This window comes from Chinchilla lanigera, unplaced genomic scaffold (assembly GCF_000276665.1).
Source record: "Chinchilla lanigera isolate Chin_1 unplaced genomic scaffold, ChiLan1.0 scaffold00068, whole genome shotgun sequence".
Taxonomy (NCBI): Eukaryota; Metazoa; Chordata; class Mammalia; order Rodentia; family Chinchillidae; genus Chinchilla; species Chinchilla lanigera.
The window spans coordinates 10,811,090-10,827,427 of NW_004955469.1; the positions used below are offsets into that span (position 1 = coordinate 10,811,090).

General features: G+C 38.3%; 1 protein-coding gene across 2 annotated transcripts in view; it reads left to right on the forward strand.

Moving 5' to 3' along the window:
- The window catches only part of Wdr43 (WD repeat domain 43), a 58,246-nt gene that overhangs the window by 33,758 nt on the left and 8,150 nt on the right, over window positions 1-16,338 (forward strand). For both annotated transcript variants that reach the window (XM_005400538.1, XM_005400539.2), the window contains exons 8-12: window positions 2,149-2,320; window positions 4,300-4,386; window positions 5,392-5,523; window positions 6,392-6,523; window positions 13,471-13,557. In XM_005400538.1, coding sequence (XP_005400595.1) covers window positions 2,149-2,320; window positions 4,300-4,386; window positions 5,392-5,523; window positions 6,392-6,523; window positions 13,471-13,557 — 610 coding nt within the window. The remainder of the gene's footprint in view (window positions 1-2,148; window positions 2,321-4,299; window positions 4,387-5,391; window positions 5,524-6,391; window positions 6,524-13,470; window positions 13,558-16,338) is intronic.

The window sequence follows — 16,338 nt, forward strand, 5'->3', positions numbered from 1 at the left end:
TGAGTTTATAGTCCTCCTACCTCAGCCTTCCACAGTGCTGGGGTGATAGGCATGTGCCACTCATTGCAGCTGGCTGGAAAGCATTGTTGAGCTTTTATCTGTATGAATATAGTCAGGGCTCGTGAACCATTTCTTTTATTTGCGTTAGGAGAGTGGTTTTTTGTTTTGTTTTTTGAGACTGAGTCTGTGTAGTACAGTTTGGCCGTGAACTTGAGATCCTCCTGCCTCAGCCTCCTAAGTGCTGCAATTACAAGCATGTGCCACCACGTCCAGCTCAGGAAAGTGGCTTTTTATGATGCATGCTTGATAAGTTCTAAAAATTAATTTTAAAAAAAGTTGCTCAGTTCGAGATTTGCTTGGCTACTTTGGTGATACTTTAATTCCGTCTTCCAGACTGCTTTAGTTCTCCATGCTTATGTATGTGGGGATCATAAACTGTGGCATTGGGGGTTTGATAGAGAGGGGGGTGGTGTTGGTGAATTTTGTGGTACAGTAGTCATAGGTCAGAATTTAGCAAGAAGTGCTAGAGGCCAGATTCATTAGATACCATCTGTGGCCTAAAAGTCTTGAAATATTTACTTCAGTCCCTTTACAGAAAAAGTTTTCAAACCTTGTTATACATTGTGAACATGGTGACAGTTATGTTAAATTTTAAAATGATTGCAACTTTTTACTGTCAGTAGCTATCCATATTAATATTAGCATAGGAATTTAAATACAGACTCATCATGAAAAGCAGAATATACTAATTTCCAAACATTCAGGAAATCTTGAGTCTGCGTGGAGTTCTCCTGGAGGTAACTGTTACTGTTACAGCTCGTGGCCCTTGAGGCTTCTGTTTTCATAGCGATGTATGTATATGGGATGTAGAATTGACTGGAGGGACTGGGGCCCAGAAGTAGTGGGCACTGATAAGCCATTGACAGGTGTTGGTTAGAGGATTAGTGAGGTTTGATCTTTGGTTTGTTTTTGTTTTTGTTCTTTTTGAGACAGAGTTCAATTCAGTTCAGGCTGGCCTTGAGCTCACTTTGTAGCCCGGGCTGGCCTCGGACTCGCAATGATCCTCCTGTCTCAGCCTCCTGAGTGCTGGGGTTAGAGGTGTGTGCCACCATGCCTGGCCTGGCCTATGTTTTAAGCAGTCATTCTGTGTTATATGTTGGAAGTAGCCTAAAGAGATGTGAAGGCTGAAGGAGAGATGCAAAGTCCTGGGACTAGAGATAGTTTTGGAGTCAGGATACCTGAAGGGAATGGGTTAGAAAGAGAGTTATAGAAAGATACGCTTAAAATTGAGATAATAGAGAATGTTTGCTTACTGGGAATAAATTGTAATTAAGATGTCTCGAGTGAGGAATGTGTGGTTGAAAAACAGTGAAGGGATATGATCATTGGAGGTAGAAACTGAGAGACTAGAGTTTCACAAACGTCTTTGTCCTGGATGCTGAGTATGAGAGTCTGTAAGAAAGGAATTCAGCAGTAGTGTTGGGAAGAAAGACAGTGACCTTTGAAATCTTTAGTAAATATGGGGTAGTGAGCCAGGGCTGGCAGGAGGAAGTGAGGTAGCTGATGTTGGTGACAACAATTCAAAGGTTTTGGGGGTAAAATAGAGAACAGTGTCTTGAAGTTTTCCTTGGAGAATAGGGAGCACACTTAAATCATGTCTAAGGCTCTGGCGTAAAGGATGTGGGAGAGAAAATAGCTACAACTTGGAAGGGCTGCAAGGATGAGCCAGGGTAGAGCAATAAGGTAAAGTGTGCCCTTAGAGAAGACGTGGAAGGTGTAATCTATTACTGGAGCTATAGTGCAGAGGATGTGGTAAGGCTTTTAGGGGTTGGGAGTAGTGGGCAGTGAGCACTGGCTGGAAGAGGCACATACGTAAGAGCTGTGGGAGCTTGGAGCTTCCTGTTGGAGCAGGCGAAGTGGAACAGATTGGTAGGCACTTGCCAAGGCTCATTTTGGTAGGGAGGTGTTGGTGAGGCAAATGGAGCATTGAAGGGCCCCTTGTGCACCAGGGGCCTGTCCACTCACAGCAGTAGTGGGGAGGCTAGCAGATGATTGTGTTTCCTGACTTGATGCCAGCATCTGAGAATTAGTAGGTGCCATTTCAGATTCTCTAATCTTACTTTATTTTATTTTTTTTTACATTCCTAGACACTGCAAAAAGCCTTTAACTTCAAACTGCACAATTCAGATAGCAACGCCTGGGAAAGGCAAGAAATCAACACCAAAACCCATCCCTATTCTAGCAGCTGGATTTTGCTCAGACAAAATGTCCTTGTTGCTTGTGTATGGCAATTGGTTTCAGCCTACTATTGAGCGAGTGGTACGTAGATGCTTCTCTGGAGAAAAGCAATGCAGCATCAACCTGTCTATTGGAGAGAATGATTTTAACAGTGACACTACTGATCACTGACCACTATTTACCAGAGTACTTACAGAAAAATAGTGTAGTCTGTAATCAGTGGTCCTTTCACTGGCTGGTTTATTTTATTTTTTAATTTTAAAGAACTTTAATACAAGCTTAATATAAACTATTTCGGTGCCTCTTAACATGTAAGACACTGACTCAAAATATTTTAATAGGTTTTTTCAAGTATTGTACAATATAAGTACAAAATTTATAGTTACTATTGCATTTTGTTCCATAATATATAGCAAAAATCTTTAAACCTTTAACAGAAAATACATTTTTTTGGAAAAAGCAAATATTCATACATTTACTTGGTGGTTTATTTTAATTTGTGAGAATCCTGTTTTATTCAGCATAACGTATCTAAAATAGCATTGTCACATGGAGGGGTAAAGGGATAAAGCATTATGAAGGTTTACTCCTCCTTGTTGTATTCTGTCTGGGAAATCTGGTGTGTATTGTATATTTTAAAACATGAGTTTGGAGTAGCCATAGTTCACATGCTTAGTAGCTAGCTGCATATTTGTAATAACTAGTGTAGGATCAGCACAGGTATGACTTGTATTGAATCACATAAAATGTAAGTTTCAGCAGTAGGAGCCCTTAGTGATAGTATCCTTTGGAGTTTCTTTTTTTTTCATGGTGTTTTTCAGACATGGTCTCACTATCCAGTTCAGGCTGGAGCCTTGAGCTCATTTTGTAGCCCAGGCTGGTCTCGAACTTGCAACTATGCTCCTGCCTCAGCCTCCCAAGTGCTGGGATTACAGGCGTGCACCACCACGCCCAGCTCACCCTTTGGAGTTTCTAGGTAGAAGTGTAATGGGCAATACAATGACTTTCTGTTGTTTACCACAGAAGTTTCTCAGAAGACTTATGAGTTAGTAGCATGTCGAGTAGGTGATTTCTTAGGGTTGCATTTATAGTACTTAGTAAGTTCCTCAGGGAGACTTCGAGTAAAATATTACATGGCCAAACAAGCTTTTGTTGGGTTTATGAAGAATACTTTCCCCCCGCCCCGCTATGGTATTGAGGTTCAAACCCAGGGCTTCGTACATGTTTGGCAAGTACTCTACAATGCTCTATACCCCCAGCCTAAAGAAAACTTTAAAAACATTCAGTATGTACCCATGGCTTTATTTTTTAAAAAGAAGAAAAGTGTGAAGCTCTAAATGCACCTTGCCATATGTCCCTGTAGCTACTGTTACCTGTTCTGTCCTTGCAGATGTTGGTTATACATACAGTTACACATGATGGTTTGCTGCATATGTCCCCTCTCCCCCTACAGGTCCTCCTCAGAGCATTTTGTGTATGAGCAGTGCTATCTTTAACTTGCTTGTAGGAGATTTTCGAATAGAACTATTTATTTTGAACATAGATTTTTTTTCTTTAACAAGGATAATCATATATGTTTTCCTTAAAAATCTGCTGTTAAAATAATCTCTTGACCTTTCAAAACTTACAGATGTGAAAAATTCAAGCTGAATGTTCATACAGAGAGAACTATGTACTTTGCCCAGTGTTTTCATATTTTCACCATTTCTTCAGCTGCTGTCAATCTGAGTGGTGTTTATGGTTGGTTACTAGTTCAGTGTTGAGCCCTACTCTTTTTTTTTTTTGAGACAGAGTTTTGCTCTGTAATTCAGGCTGGCTTTGAACATCTAGTAGCCCAGCTAGCTTTGAATTTGTGGTGATCCTCTTGCCTCAGCCTCCAAGTGGTGGGACTGCAGGTGTGTGCCACTGTGCCCGATCTCATGTTGAGCCCCTCCATGCTTTTTAAAAATACTTTTATAAAAATGCAGTAAGTCATTGTTTTTTATTTTGTTTTTATTTCCAGCTAATTTGTTTGACACTCTTTTTTCCTTATCTCCCTCCTTTTAAAAATGTATTTCCAGGCTTTAAACTCCAAAGAACCTCATATGTGTTTAGTAAGAGATATTTCAAACTGCTGGGCCCCAAAAGTAGAAACGGCCATAACAAAGGTGAGTACATTATAAATTTGAAATTGGGAAGAGATTTGGGTGAATTGAATTATAGTAATATATTTAGGCTGCCTTAATCTTATCTTTTTATAGTTTAATGTCCTATTGGTTATCTTACAAATTTTGTAGATTATGGTCTTAGATAGCAAGATTATAAAACTATTTCTATACTCTTACTTTGTTGACTGAGTGGATAGATAGTGGGTTTAGTTCCTCCCTCCTCACTGACAGTGTTTGCCTGGGCAAGAAAATATGTAGGAATAAATATAAAACTTAGCAGTGAATGACTTTTATCAGGGCTGGGGATAAAGCACTTTTATTAAGTGCTGCCCAGTGGTGCAGCACTTGCAGACCCTGAGTTTGATTCCTGGTACCAAAAAAAAAGGAGACTCACCCCCTGACCAGAAAAAATTATCAATCTCACTACTTAAAGAGCATAACCTTGTTGGAACCAATGCCGTATTTCAGGGTGAAATAAAATGGGTCAAGAATTTATTAGCATGTGTAAGAGCATCATTATGACACCCCACTTTGAGTGTAACAGATTCTGTGTGTAAAGTCCTATGTTCGGCAGTTTAAGGAGAAAAGGAAAAGCTAGGATATGCTATGATGACACCCACATGGTTTCGCTTCTGGCTGAGTTTCAGAGATGACACTTCTCTTGGCTGTCTGAGCATTTCTGGCAAAGAATGAATTCTGGTAGTAGTCATAAAACTTAATGTGTCATTTTTAAAAATCATGTCTTTGCATAATCTGTAGATTTTGTTTTTCTTGGTTTTTACTCTTAATGAGGTATTGGAAGCTTTGAAACCATAGACTTTCAGGTTATCATTTGAAAACTTATTTGCCCACATCTTGTTAAAATTTATATTGAATTTCCTTCATGGTAAGTAAATCACATTGAGTTTTCTAATATGAAAGCTTCTTGAAAACTGTTTTCTCATTGAGGAAGCATATGAACTAAGGCATCAATTTTTTTCTGCATCCCTGATGTCTGTTTCACAGGTGAGGACACCTGTGATGAATTCTGAAGCGAAAGTTTTGGTGCCTGGGATTCCTGGGCATCATGCAGCTATCAAGCCGCCTCTTCCACACACTGAGGAAGTAGAAAGCAAGCGGAAGTTAGGGGGAAATGAGGTAATGCAACCACTTTTACCAGATACCTGTGTTTGGGATGTAAGAATGCTTGGAAGAGTCCAATAAGGATATTGAAAAGAGCCAAAGTTAAATCCCTTGAAATGTGCAGAGATTGCTGTTGTTGCACTCGCATCATCCCAGGCAGCTTAGGTTCCAGAAGTGTACTTTTTTTGAGATGGGGCCTCACTGTATAGTTCAGACTGGCCTTGAGCTCACTGTGTAGCCCAAGCTTGCCCTTGGACTCACAGTGATCCCCTTGCCTCAGCCTCCCAAGTGCACCACACCTGGCTGGTTCCAGAATTGTGATCGTCGCCCTTGCAAGATGCAGTTGGTCACTGTTCAGAGAAGGTGGAATTTATACTAAGTTAAATTCAGCTGTTAAGAGTTGGATGACATAAAATCAGGTAAATGAAGCTGGGATTTGCTGTGATGACTTCCAGTGGGTTTCGCTTGTTTCTGAGGGCCAGTGATGCCTCTCTCTTGGCTGTCTGAGCAATCCTGCCTGGTTTTGTGTTGGTTGGTCTTAATCAAACGGCTATAATTGCTTATTGTGCTTATAAACTTCATTTTTTTCTGTGCACCCAGAGCCCTTTTTGGTTACTGTGTGTACTGATTCAGAGTCTTGTCATCTTCTATTCACATTTTTTACTCTTAAGGAATCTAGAGCTATAGTGACTTTATCCAAGGAAAAGATTGTTTCTTTAGCTGTTTTTAAACATCTGTTGGACGGAGGAGTTAGGCATAACCGTTCATAATGAGATTCTATTGGAAGGAGATATGAATTACTATTTTTTGCTTACAAACTACATTTGCCTACAAATTAGGCCTTGTCTTGTTAACATGAACAGGTATCATTTCTTTTCTGTAGGTTAGCATTGAAGAGCGCCTGGGAGCCATGGACATAGATGCAAAAGAGGGGAAGGATGACCTTTTGCAGACAAATAGTTTTCCAGTTCTGCTCACCCAAGGCTTAGAAAGTAATGATTTCGAGATGCTAAATGTAAGTATTACTGTGGTTTTTCAGTGAATTACAGTGGTTAGTTCTTCTTAGGTGACATAGCCCACTTAGAGTGAATAGTCATGTTATATTGCAGTGTTTAGTTTGCTGTCGTGTGAGGTTAGTCAAATGTAGGTAATTTGGTGGCACTATACACCCGGTCACTAACCTGCAGTGGGAATGTGTTAAATTCTTTTCAACCTGGAATGCATTTTCTCATAGAAATATTGTTTTTAATTGTTAGGGTTTTAGGCTTTAGTTCACAAAAGCCTTTATATACATAGTATAGCTGAACTGTAACACTCAGCATTCTAGATCACAATTTATATTTTTTTCTGTAGGAAAATGCGTTCCTGAGTTTTTACTCTGGATTCCAGAAACTTATTTCCCCCTGGCCGTGAGAGGGGGCGGTGAGGTGCAACCTTGGCAATGGGTAGGAGGTTCCAGGGGAAATTCCAGAGGGTTGGGGGTTATGTTATAAAATATTTAGAAGAAAAATATTAGAAATTGTATGAAGGGAGGCACTTACAATTTCTTTGTAAGTTGGTGACTGCTTGTATGAAGTTATTCAATTTAGTCCTTATAAATTTCAGTATTACAGTGGTCTATGTCAAAAATTCAATTCTGAAAAATAATTAAAATACCACCTGATGAGATGAAAGTAATTTATATCTTTAAGTGCATTTTTAATGATTCATAGCAGTTTTATAGTTTTAGTATAGATGTGACTATTCTGTAACCTGTGTATGGTGTCTCTGATTTTACGTGATCTAAGTGGGAATATGTTACATTTGTGCCCAAGGTGACTTTGCAGAATGAGAGTAGAAACCAGCAGGTCTAAAAACCTAAAATTACTTTTACAGTAATGTGTGAATGCATGTGTTTTAGAAAGTAGACTGTGGCTTAGAAACCTAGTTGAGGGTTTGATGAAAAAGAAGCTATAAGACATAATTGAGAGTATGTTTGGAATGTAATAAAATTTATTTGCCATCATTGCTTATGTAATTATGCCTTGAAACTTCCTTCTGTAGGTAAATCAGCTACCAATTTTTTCTTTCTTAGAACAGTGTAGTGGATCACCAGGAACCCATTACTGAGCTTCAGAAGTTTTCAGCAGTAGGATTTTAGTAGCCAGTGTATCATGGGCTCATTTGTATGCCCATGTGCCTCCCCAGGTTATGGTGAAGCAGTTCTTAAAAATGATTTAACATAGATACAGCCCTGTTCAACTTAAAAACTCCTTAGAAAAACATTGTTACAATCCATTATCATGCATAAAGGAACAAGCAATAATTCTTTAAACTTTAGTGTTTACATTCCCTAATCTTAATAAATACCAATTTCAGTTTTTTGGTGTAGTTTATTCAAAACAGAATCCTAAAACGTCTACACTGTATATATGGCCCTTCTGTGCAATTTTCTTGTTAGAGAAGCTGTGTTGTTTTCCCAGTATGGTCCCACATGCTGGATATTGCTGACTGCATCTCTGTATTATGTGTGTTGTTTGTTCATCATGTCTTCTATAGTTAGATCTAGAAGCTCAAAGAGATTCAGTTTAGACTCTTGGCGAGAACCCATCAAAGATGTTAGCGTATGACTTATTGGATATCAAAGAGCAAAAGAAATGGTATTTATGAAAACACTTAAATTATAAAGATTCTTGTTTGAGTTAATTTATTTAGAAGTAATTGGAATCTAGTGGAATAAAAAATTACGTGCTAGAAAAGACTGTAAAAGTTATAGTGAGGGGATCTTAAAATACTTCATTTTAAAAAGCAAAAGTATGGAAATATTCCCATAGCATATTATGTAAGAGATTGTACATTTACACATTTCACACTCTAAAAAGGAAGAGGTGAGTAAAAGCAAGCAATATTTTTCCACTAACAACGACCTTCCCATTCCCAGAAGCTGCCTTACGAGGGTCCATGTCGGAGGACATTGAGTAGGAACGAGCAGAGTGAGCAGTAGGGTGCAGCACGGGAGCTTCTGGGAAGAGAAAGACATTAGAACCTGCCGTTACGTATGAATCTAGGAAGGGAAAGGTAACCCAGTGCAATAATCTGTAGCTTATACACAAGACAATCCTAGTTATTTGTGTAACTTATGGCATAAGCAGAGATAAGTATTTAAATATTTTCAAAAAGTTACCCTTGTGATAGTATGTAGTATCAAAGTCACCTAGAATAAATCTAGAACAGATGATTATATCTCTGTGTTGAAAATTATAACAGTTGGGAGAAATCAATGATGACTTAAGGAAATGGAGTTCTAAGCCATGTTTTTATGGGTTAGAATATTTGGTGTTGTTACAACGAGGAATTATCTCGTAGTTAGTCTTTATATTCAACTCTTGCCCATTAAAATTCCAGCAGCCATGGTCAGTCACCTTTTAGAAATCCAGCTGGGCATGGTGGCGCTTGCCTGTCATCCCAGCTGTTTGGGAAAAAGTTTGCCGATTGGAGATCAGTGTGGGCAACCCTTCTTAACCATACATTTTAGAAAAAGAAGAGAAGCTGAGGATGTTGTTCAGTGGTAGAGTGCTTTCCTAGTATGTGTGAGGCCTTGGTTCAACCCCCAGTATTACTTAACAAAAAAAAAAAGAAAGAAAGAAAGAAAGAAAGTGGTTAGAACCTGCCAAATCTTAAATAAATAATCTTAAATAAATGTGAAATCTTAAATAAATCTTAAATAAATCTTAAATAAATGTGGAAGTACAAAGGACAAGAAATAGACAAGGCAACAGTAACATAAAGGGTAAGTTGAATGAATTAGCAAATCTGATTTTAAGGTAAGGTGTGTAATCAAGATAGTGTAATATTGGTGGGGAAAAAAAACAGATTAAGGAACCAAAAATAGACTGCACACAATTGGGAAAAAGTAATCTCAGCTTGAATTTATGCAAGACCCATTGTAAAATGGACCATAGACCTTATTATAAAACATAAAACTGAACTTCTAGAAAAAGCTTTGGTTTCTAGGATACAAGGAAACATTTCAAAAAGCTTGAAAAGTTGACATAGAAGATAGTTATTTGAACTTCCTCAAAATTAGAAACTTGTAGTCTTTTTATTTTGTTTTCTGAGACAGGGACTCACTATGTAGGTCAGGCTGGCCTGGAACTCTGCAGTCCTCCTGTCTCAGCTTCCCAAGTGCTGGCATTACAGGCATTTACTACTACGCCTGATGGAAACTTGTATGTTTGAAATAATAATGTTGGTGTGAAAAGACAGGCAGTACGCTGGGAAAAATATTTTAACTTATAATCAGACAAAGGGTTGTTATCCACAACTGTTATCTAGGTTGCCCTTGAATTTGTAGTACTTCTTGAATCTCAACCTTACAAGTGCTGGGATTACAGGCATATCCAATCAGGCCTGGCCAAAGAACTCTTAATAATAGACTTAACTCAAATTTTAAAAATCAGTAAAAATTTGAACAAATACTTTATAGAATTGAAATGGAGAATAAACCTGGGTAAACATATTATGTCTTTAATCATCACAGAAATGCAAATTAAAACCACAGTGCCACGGCACTATATGTTTGTTAATGATTGATTAAAATTAAAAAGAGCATCTGTTGAGAACATGGTGCACCTAAGACTTATGTCCTTCTAGTAGGTACAGCTACTTTGGAAAACAGTTCGGCAGCTTATTAAAAGTTATATATACCTACCATATGATTCAGCCATTCTGTTCCTAGGGTTTTTCATTTTTGTTTCGGTACCAGGAATTGAACTAAGGATCTTGCCCTTGCCAGGCAGGTGCTGCACCTCTGAGCTATATTACCAGCCCCAGTTTTTTTTTTTTGAGACAGCGCCTTGCTTTATAGTTCATCCTGGGCTTGAACTCATAATGTACCCCAGATTGGCCTCAAACTCACTGTACACCTCCTGCCTCAGCCTCCCAAGTACTGAGATTACAAGCATGCACCCTTCCTCCACTCTCCTCCTATTTATTTATCAAAGAACATATGTTCATGACAAAGACTTGTACATGAATATTTATGGCTACTTTATTTGTAGTAGCTGAAAACTGGAAAGGACCTGTAATACCCCTCAATAGATGGATAGATAAATTATTTACATCCCTAAACAAGGAATGTATTGTTGTTGTACAGACAACATGGGTAAATGTCATATTTATGCTCTGAGAAACAAAACAGACTGAAAGGGGCCATCTTGTGATTCTGTTTATGTGAAAATCCTAGAAAATGCAGACGAACACAATAAGTGTGGTGGTATACACCTGTAATCCTGGCACTTGGAAGGCTGATTATAGGTTTGAGGCCAGGCTGAGATGTATAGCCAAACTTTGCTGAAAGAAAGACAAGAAAATACTGTGTAGACCAATGTGTAGTCCAGTGGCTGCCTGAGGATGGAAGTTAATGGGGAGGGAGAGATTACAAAGGGGCCTAAGGAAGCTTAAGGGTAGTATTAATTTTCATCATAATGTTTGTTTTATGGGTAAATATGTTCATTAAACTGACAAATAATTTTTTAAGAGAATTTATTTTCTGGCTCTACTATTTTATTTTATTTTTTTTAAGTCTTTTTCAGTCAGGGCTTCACTATGCAGTTCAGGCTGGCCTTGAACTCACTTTGTAGCCCAGGCTGGCCTCAGACTCACAGCAGTCCTCCTGCCTCAGCCTCAGATAATGTTTTTAAACATGTCTGTTATATGTCATTTGTGCCACAGAGAAGTAAAAGCAAAATTTCATCTTCTATATCATCTTCCTGATAGTTAATAATTTTGGTTTATAGAGTCATTCCTTAAATGTAGCCTTGATAGAAGTTAATGATACTGACTTCTCTGTCCACTGTCATGTAGCTTAGTTTTGGGGAAGTTATTTATAGCTGCTTTTTTTAAAAATTTGAAGTTGTTACCGTAGAGCCTTTGTTTTCAGTGGGCATAAAAAGTATCCCAGAGTTTGTTAAAAGTCTTTTGCAGTTTGTGATGACTTGTAATAGGCCTTGCTCTCATACTTGGCTTCTGCAGTTCTGGTTTATACCTCTGGTATTTGTGGATTTATTAGTATCAACCCCTTCTGTTTCAAAAAGTGTCCTAGTTTGGACAACAAATTTTATGATAACTATATTTATAGCATTAGTGGATTTCACAAACCACATATCTTTTTTTTTTGTGTGTGTGTGTTTTTGAAACAGTCTCCCTGTATAGTTCAGGCTGGCCTTGAGGTCACTGTGTAGCCCAGGTTGGCCTTGAACTCACAAGGATCCTCCTGCCTCAGCCTCCCCAGTGCTGGGATTACAGGTGTGTACCACCACACCTAGCCAAACCACATATCTTCAGCACTCCATTATGTATATTTTTTGTGCTGCTAGGGATGGAACCCCGTGTCTCACATCACACATGCTAGACAAGTGGTCTGCTACCAAGGTACATGTGCAGCCCCATTATTTCTCTGTCTCTGTCTCTGTCTCTCTTTCTCTGTCAGTCTGTCTGTCCTTCTTTCTCTTTGAGACAGGACCTCACTGTGTAGCCTATGCTGGCCTCTTAATTTGCATGATCCTCCTGCCTCAGCCTCCAGATTGTTGGGATTAGAGGCTGGAGGCACCACACCCAGCCCCATTATCTCTCTTAACCAAGCTTCTGGGTTAAGTAATGGGCAACAACAAATTCTGCATTAAATTCCATGACATAAAGCTCTGCCACCCTATTTGGCCACCTAAACAGTGAAGACTGGTGGTTTAGGTGAATGTCTTACGAAAATTGAAGGCCCTAACAAAAGCATGATGTTCTCAAAAAGTAATTTGTGGAGTAGTTCATATAGAGTGCGTTCTATAGTTTCTTGAACCTTGTGCTTGAGATTTATTTGAGGAATACTCATTAGGTACCTTTGTTAAATTGTCCTGGAAATCTTGTATTTTGGTCATTTGAAAATGAAAGTTGAAGCTAATTGTAACTGCTGTGTGAAATCACAGCAGTCCATCCCTCCCTTTCTCAGTGATTATGTACAATGTTTCTTTTGCATAAGAAGCTTTGTAGTTATGAGGTTAATTTTAAAATAGTATTGGTGTACTTAGAAAGAGTTGAGATAAAGATAGTTTTACAAGCAAATAAAATCCATAGTGAATTCTAAAAGAATATGTTAGGGGCTGTTAAACTGGATTGAGCAACCTCTAGTACCACCAAAATAAAAAAAGAAAGAAAAAGAAAGATTGGAAACTCCTACTTTGTTACTGCCTTTTAGTAGGATTGCTGTTTATATTTAAAAGCGTTGAAGAGCAAATCAGAGACCTGAAAGAACCCTTACTCCCCTCTCTTTAGCATGTCAGGCTCAGAAGCTAAAGTAGATGCCTAGGCCCATGAGGCTGCAGCTTTCAAGGCCAGACCTATGACTGTGTCAGTGTTGTGACCCTTTTTCTATGACCCAGAATGGAGGCTAGTTTTCTCTTGTGGATCTAGCCATGAGGAGAATTTGAGTGGAACACTTATGTGGTCTTTATTTGGTTTGGCAATTTAAAGAGGTTTCTTGCTAAGTGTGATTTTACTGCTTTGTTCTCTCTTATGGGTACAGTACAGCTTTAATTTAATAAAATGAAGACTTGGACCCTGTGTAGTGGCGCACACCTATAATCCCAGCCTTTGGGAGACAGAAGGATTGCTTTGAATTCTAGGACAGCCTGAACTGCATAGGGACCCTGTTTCAAACCCCCATTGCCCTCGAAAAAGGAGGCTTGGTATTATCTCTAAAATGGTATATATCTGTATGTAAATTACTAGATACACTCTTTTGTATTTTATATAAAAAATTGGTAAGATAAATTTCCTGGTAGGCACAGATGTAAGACATTCTCTGTTCATTCCCTGCAGTTTTGATTTGGTAGTTTATTGCTTTAGTTGTTTTATATCATTTTTACAGTTTTTCTGACAGTGACCCTAGTTTATAAGTATGCTTATCTTAATGATTGTTTTATTTGCTCACAGAAAGTACTTCAAACTAGGAATTTAAACCTGATAAAGAAGACTGTGTTAAGGATACCCTTGCATGCTGTTATCCCATTGTTACAAGAGGTAACTACTATCTCTTTCATTTTAAGGTTCTAATGTGATGAGTTAAAGGGAACAGCCAGGATATAATGAAGTGAATATGGAAGGACAAATGGCATTTAGAGAGTGGGACATGAATAGGAGGAGAGGGATTTGGAAGGAAAAAGTGAAATTGGTGAATTCTTGAGACAAAAGAAATACGATGGCCATTTTTATATTCCACTACCAATGAATGTTACAATCTCCTCAGCATTTGGAACCTTAAAGGGAAGCATAGAATGTTGTGTTTATAGGATGTCATCTATGTAAGGGTAACCGGAATAGAAAAACTGATGTGGAGTCCCCACATACTTTGAGTTTTCCTGTTTTGTCCTGTGAGATACTCTCAATATCAAAACCACTTTTGTGTGGTTTGGTTTTCTTTATTGTAAATGTCTCTGCTTGGCAGTGTGGAATGGGAGAGGGCATTAAGATTAGAGTAGTATGGTCGCTGGCCTGTGTATAGGTAATCCTCACTGTTTCTGACAAGTGGTTGGCCTGTCCTTGCTTAAGGAACTCTGCTTAACAGTGTTAAGAAAGGGCTGGGTAGTAGCTTGACAAGGGAATGGGAATGGGGGTGATGGGGCATGGAATGCCCTGAGTGGCACCAAGGAGCCAGTTCCCAGCAGTCAGTTCCCAGCCTCTGCCCAGTGAAAGTAGTGTCCTGAGGTTTGTTGTATGTTGGCTTCGTATAATTTTGTAGGCGTTAGTTACCTTAGGGAGAATCTTTTTCTGTGTTTAATAGTATACGTAATTCCACTGAAGCATTAAAAGAGTAGGTACAAATTATTAAAAAGATAGAATGGATTTGTTGTTATTAGGACCAATACTCGGATAGCATTTGACATGCTGAAGTATGAGTCATGTGAGTTGGTTTACCATCATTGGTAGGGAAATCCTCTATTTAAAAAAGCAGTGTCATCTGTTAGAAGAGTTGAGTTGTATGTTTTCAGAGTATTATCTACTCTAGCAAAATTTGCCTAACCTGGAGTTTTTAAAATATGTTTTAAAAAATTTAAGATATAATTAACACATAGTGCAAGTCACCCTTTTAAAGTGCACAGATCAGTGTTTTATTTTCTAAATTTTATTTTATTTTTTAAATATTCCCTTTATTAGTGCATGTTTGCATTACATGTTTGCATTCCTCGTGGGGGTTGGGACATGTACATAACACCTCTCGCTTGCTCTTCCATCCCCATCCCCTCCCCTCCCTGCACTCTCCCTCCATCTGTTGAGCCCTTCTTTCTATTATCTAATATTTTGCTCTTTATATTTTGTTTTCTTGTATTAGAGAAACCATGTGATATTTAAACTGGTGTATCTGATTTATTTTGCTTAATATTGTGGTCTCAGGATGTACATCCATTTTTTTCCCCATCCATTTTTCTGCAAAAGACTAATCTATCTTTCATTGCAGAGTAGTAAGTACCACATTGCGTGCAAATACCACGTTTTCCTTATCCATTCATCTGTTGATGTATATATAGGCTGCTTCCAAGAGTTAGCTGTTACAAATTGTGCTGCTGTAAACATGGGTTTGCATGCGTCACTGTAACATGGTGTCTTTGATACCTAGAAGGTGAAGAGCTGGGTCACATGAAATTTCTAGGTTCAATTTTTTTTTGAGATAGGTTCTCTCTGTGTAGTCCGGGCTGACCTCGAACTCGTGGTAATCCTCCTACCTCTGCTTCCCGCGTACTAATATTACAAGCATGAGCCACCATGCCAAGCTTAGGTTCAATTTTTTGAGGACTTCCCATACTTATTTCCATAGTGGTTGTACTGGTTTACGTTTCCACCAACAATCAGAAGGATTCCCTTGTCTCACAGCTTTGGAGCATTTGTTATTTGATTTCTTGATGAAGGCTGTTCTTGGCACAAAATAGAATCTCAGTATTATTTTAATTTACATTTCTCTAGTGGCTAGTGGTGTTGAGCATTTCTTCATGTGTTTATTGGCAGTTTGTACTTCCGTGAAATGTTTATTCCTTTCACTTTCTTTGACTGGGTCTTTTATTAGGGGGGTAATTTTTTGAATTCTTTATATATTGTAAATACTAATTCTCCAAGAAATAGCAGGCAAACATTTCCCATTCTGCAGGTTGTCTTTTTACTCTGTTGCGTATTTTGTTTTTCCTATGCAGAAGCTTTTTCATTTGATATGATCCCATTTGTTGATTCTTGGTACTATTTCCTATGCAACTGGGGTTCTGTTCAGAAAGTCCTTTTCTATGCTGTGACTTCAAGAGTTTTACCTAATTTTATTGTCTAGCAGGTTAAGTGTTTCTGTTTTAATATTTGGATCTTTGATCCATTTTGATTTTAGTTTAGCACATGAGGTGAGAGATATGGAACTAGATTTAATCTTCTGTATGTGGATAGCCAGTGTTCCTAACACCATTTATTAAAGAGACTACCTTTCCCCTAGTGAATGATTTTGGCCCCTTTGTCAAAAGATCAAAGAGTTGAATTCGCTTGGTGCTTAAGTTCTTATTTTTATTGTACATGTTTATAATATATAATGCTCAACTTTCATGAGTTGGTACATGTACATAACACATCTTAATTCTTTTTCCTTTCCTTTCCCCCACTCATTTGCAAAAGATCTATCTCCCTGTTGCCTACTGTCTGTTTTTACTTTGTTCTTTATTTGTCCTTTGGATTGTCAGTTTTTTAGTGTGTTTCTGTGTCATGGAGTTGTCGTTACCCAGAGAAGTCCTTGTACACATTAGTAGTGATGCCCATGTCCTCTTCCTCTCAGTT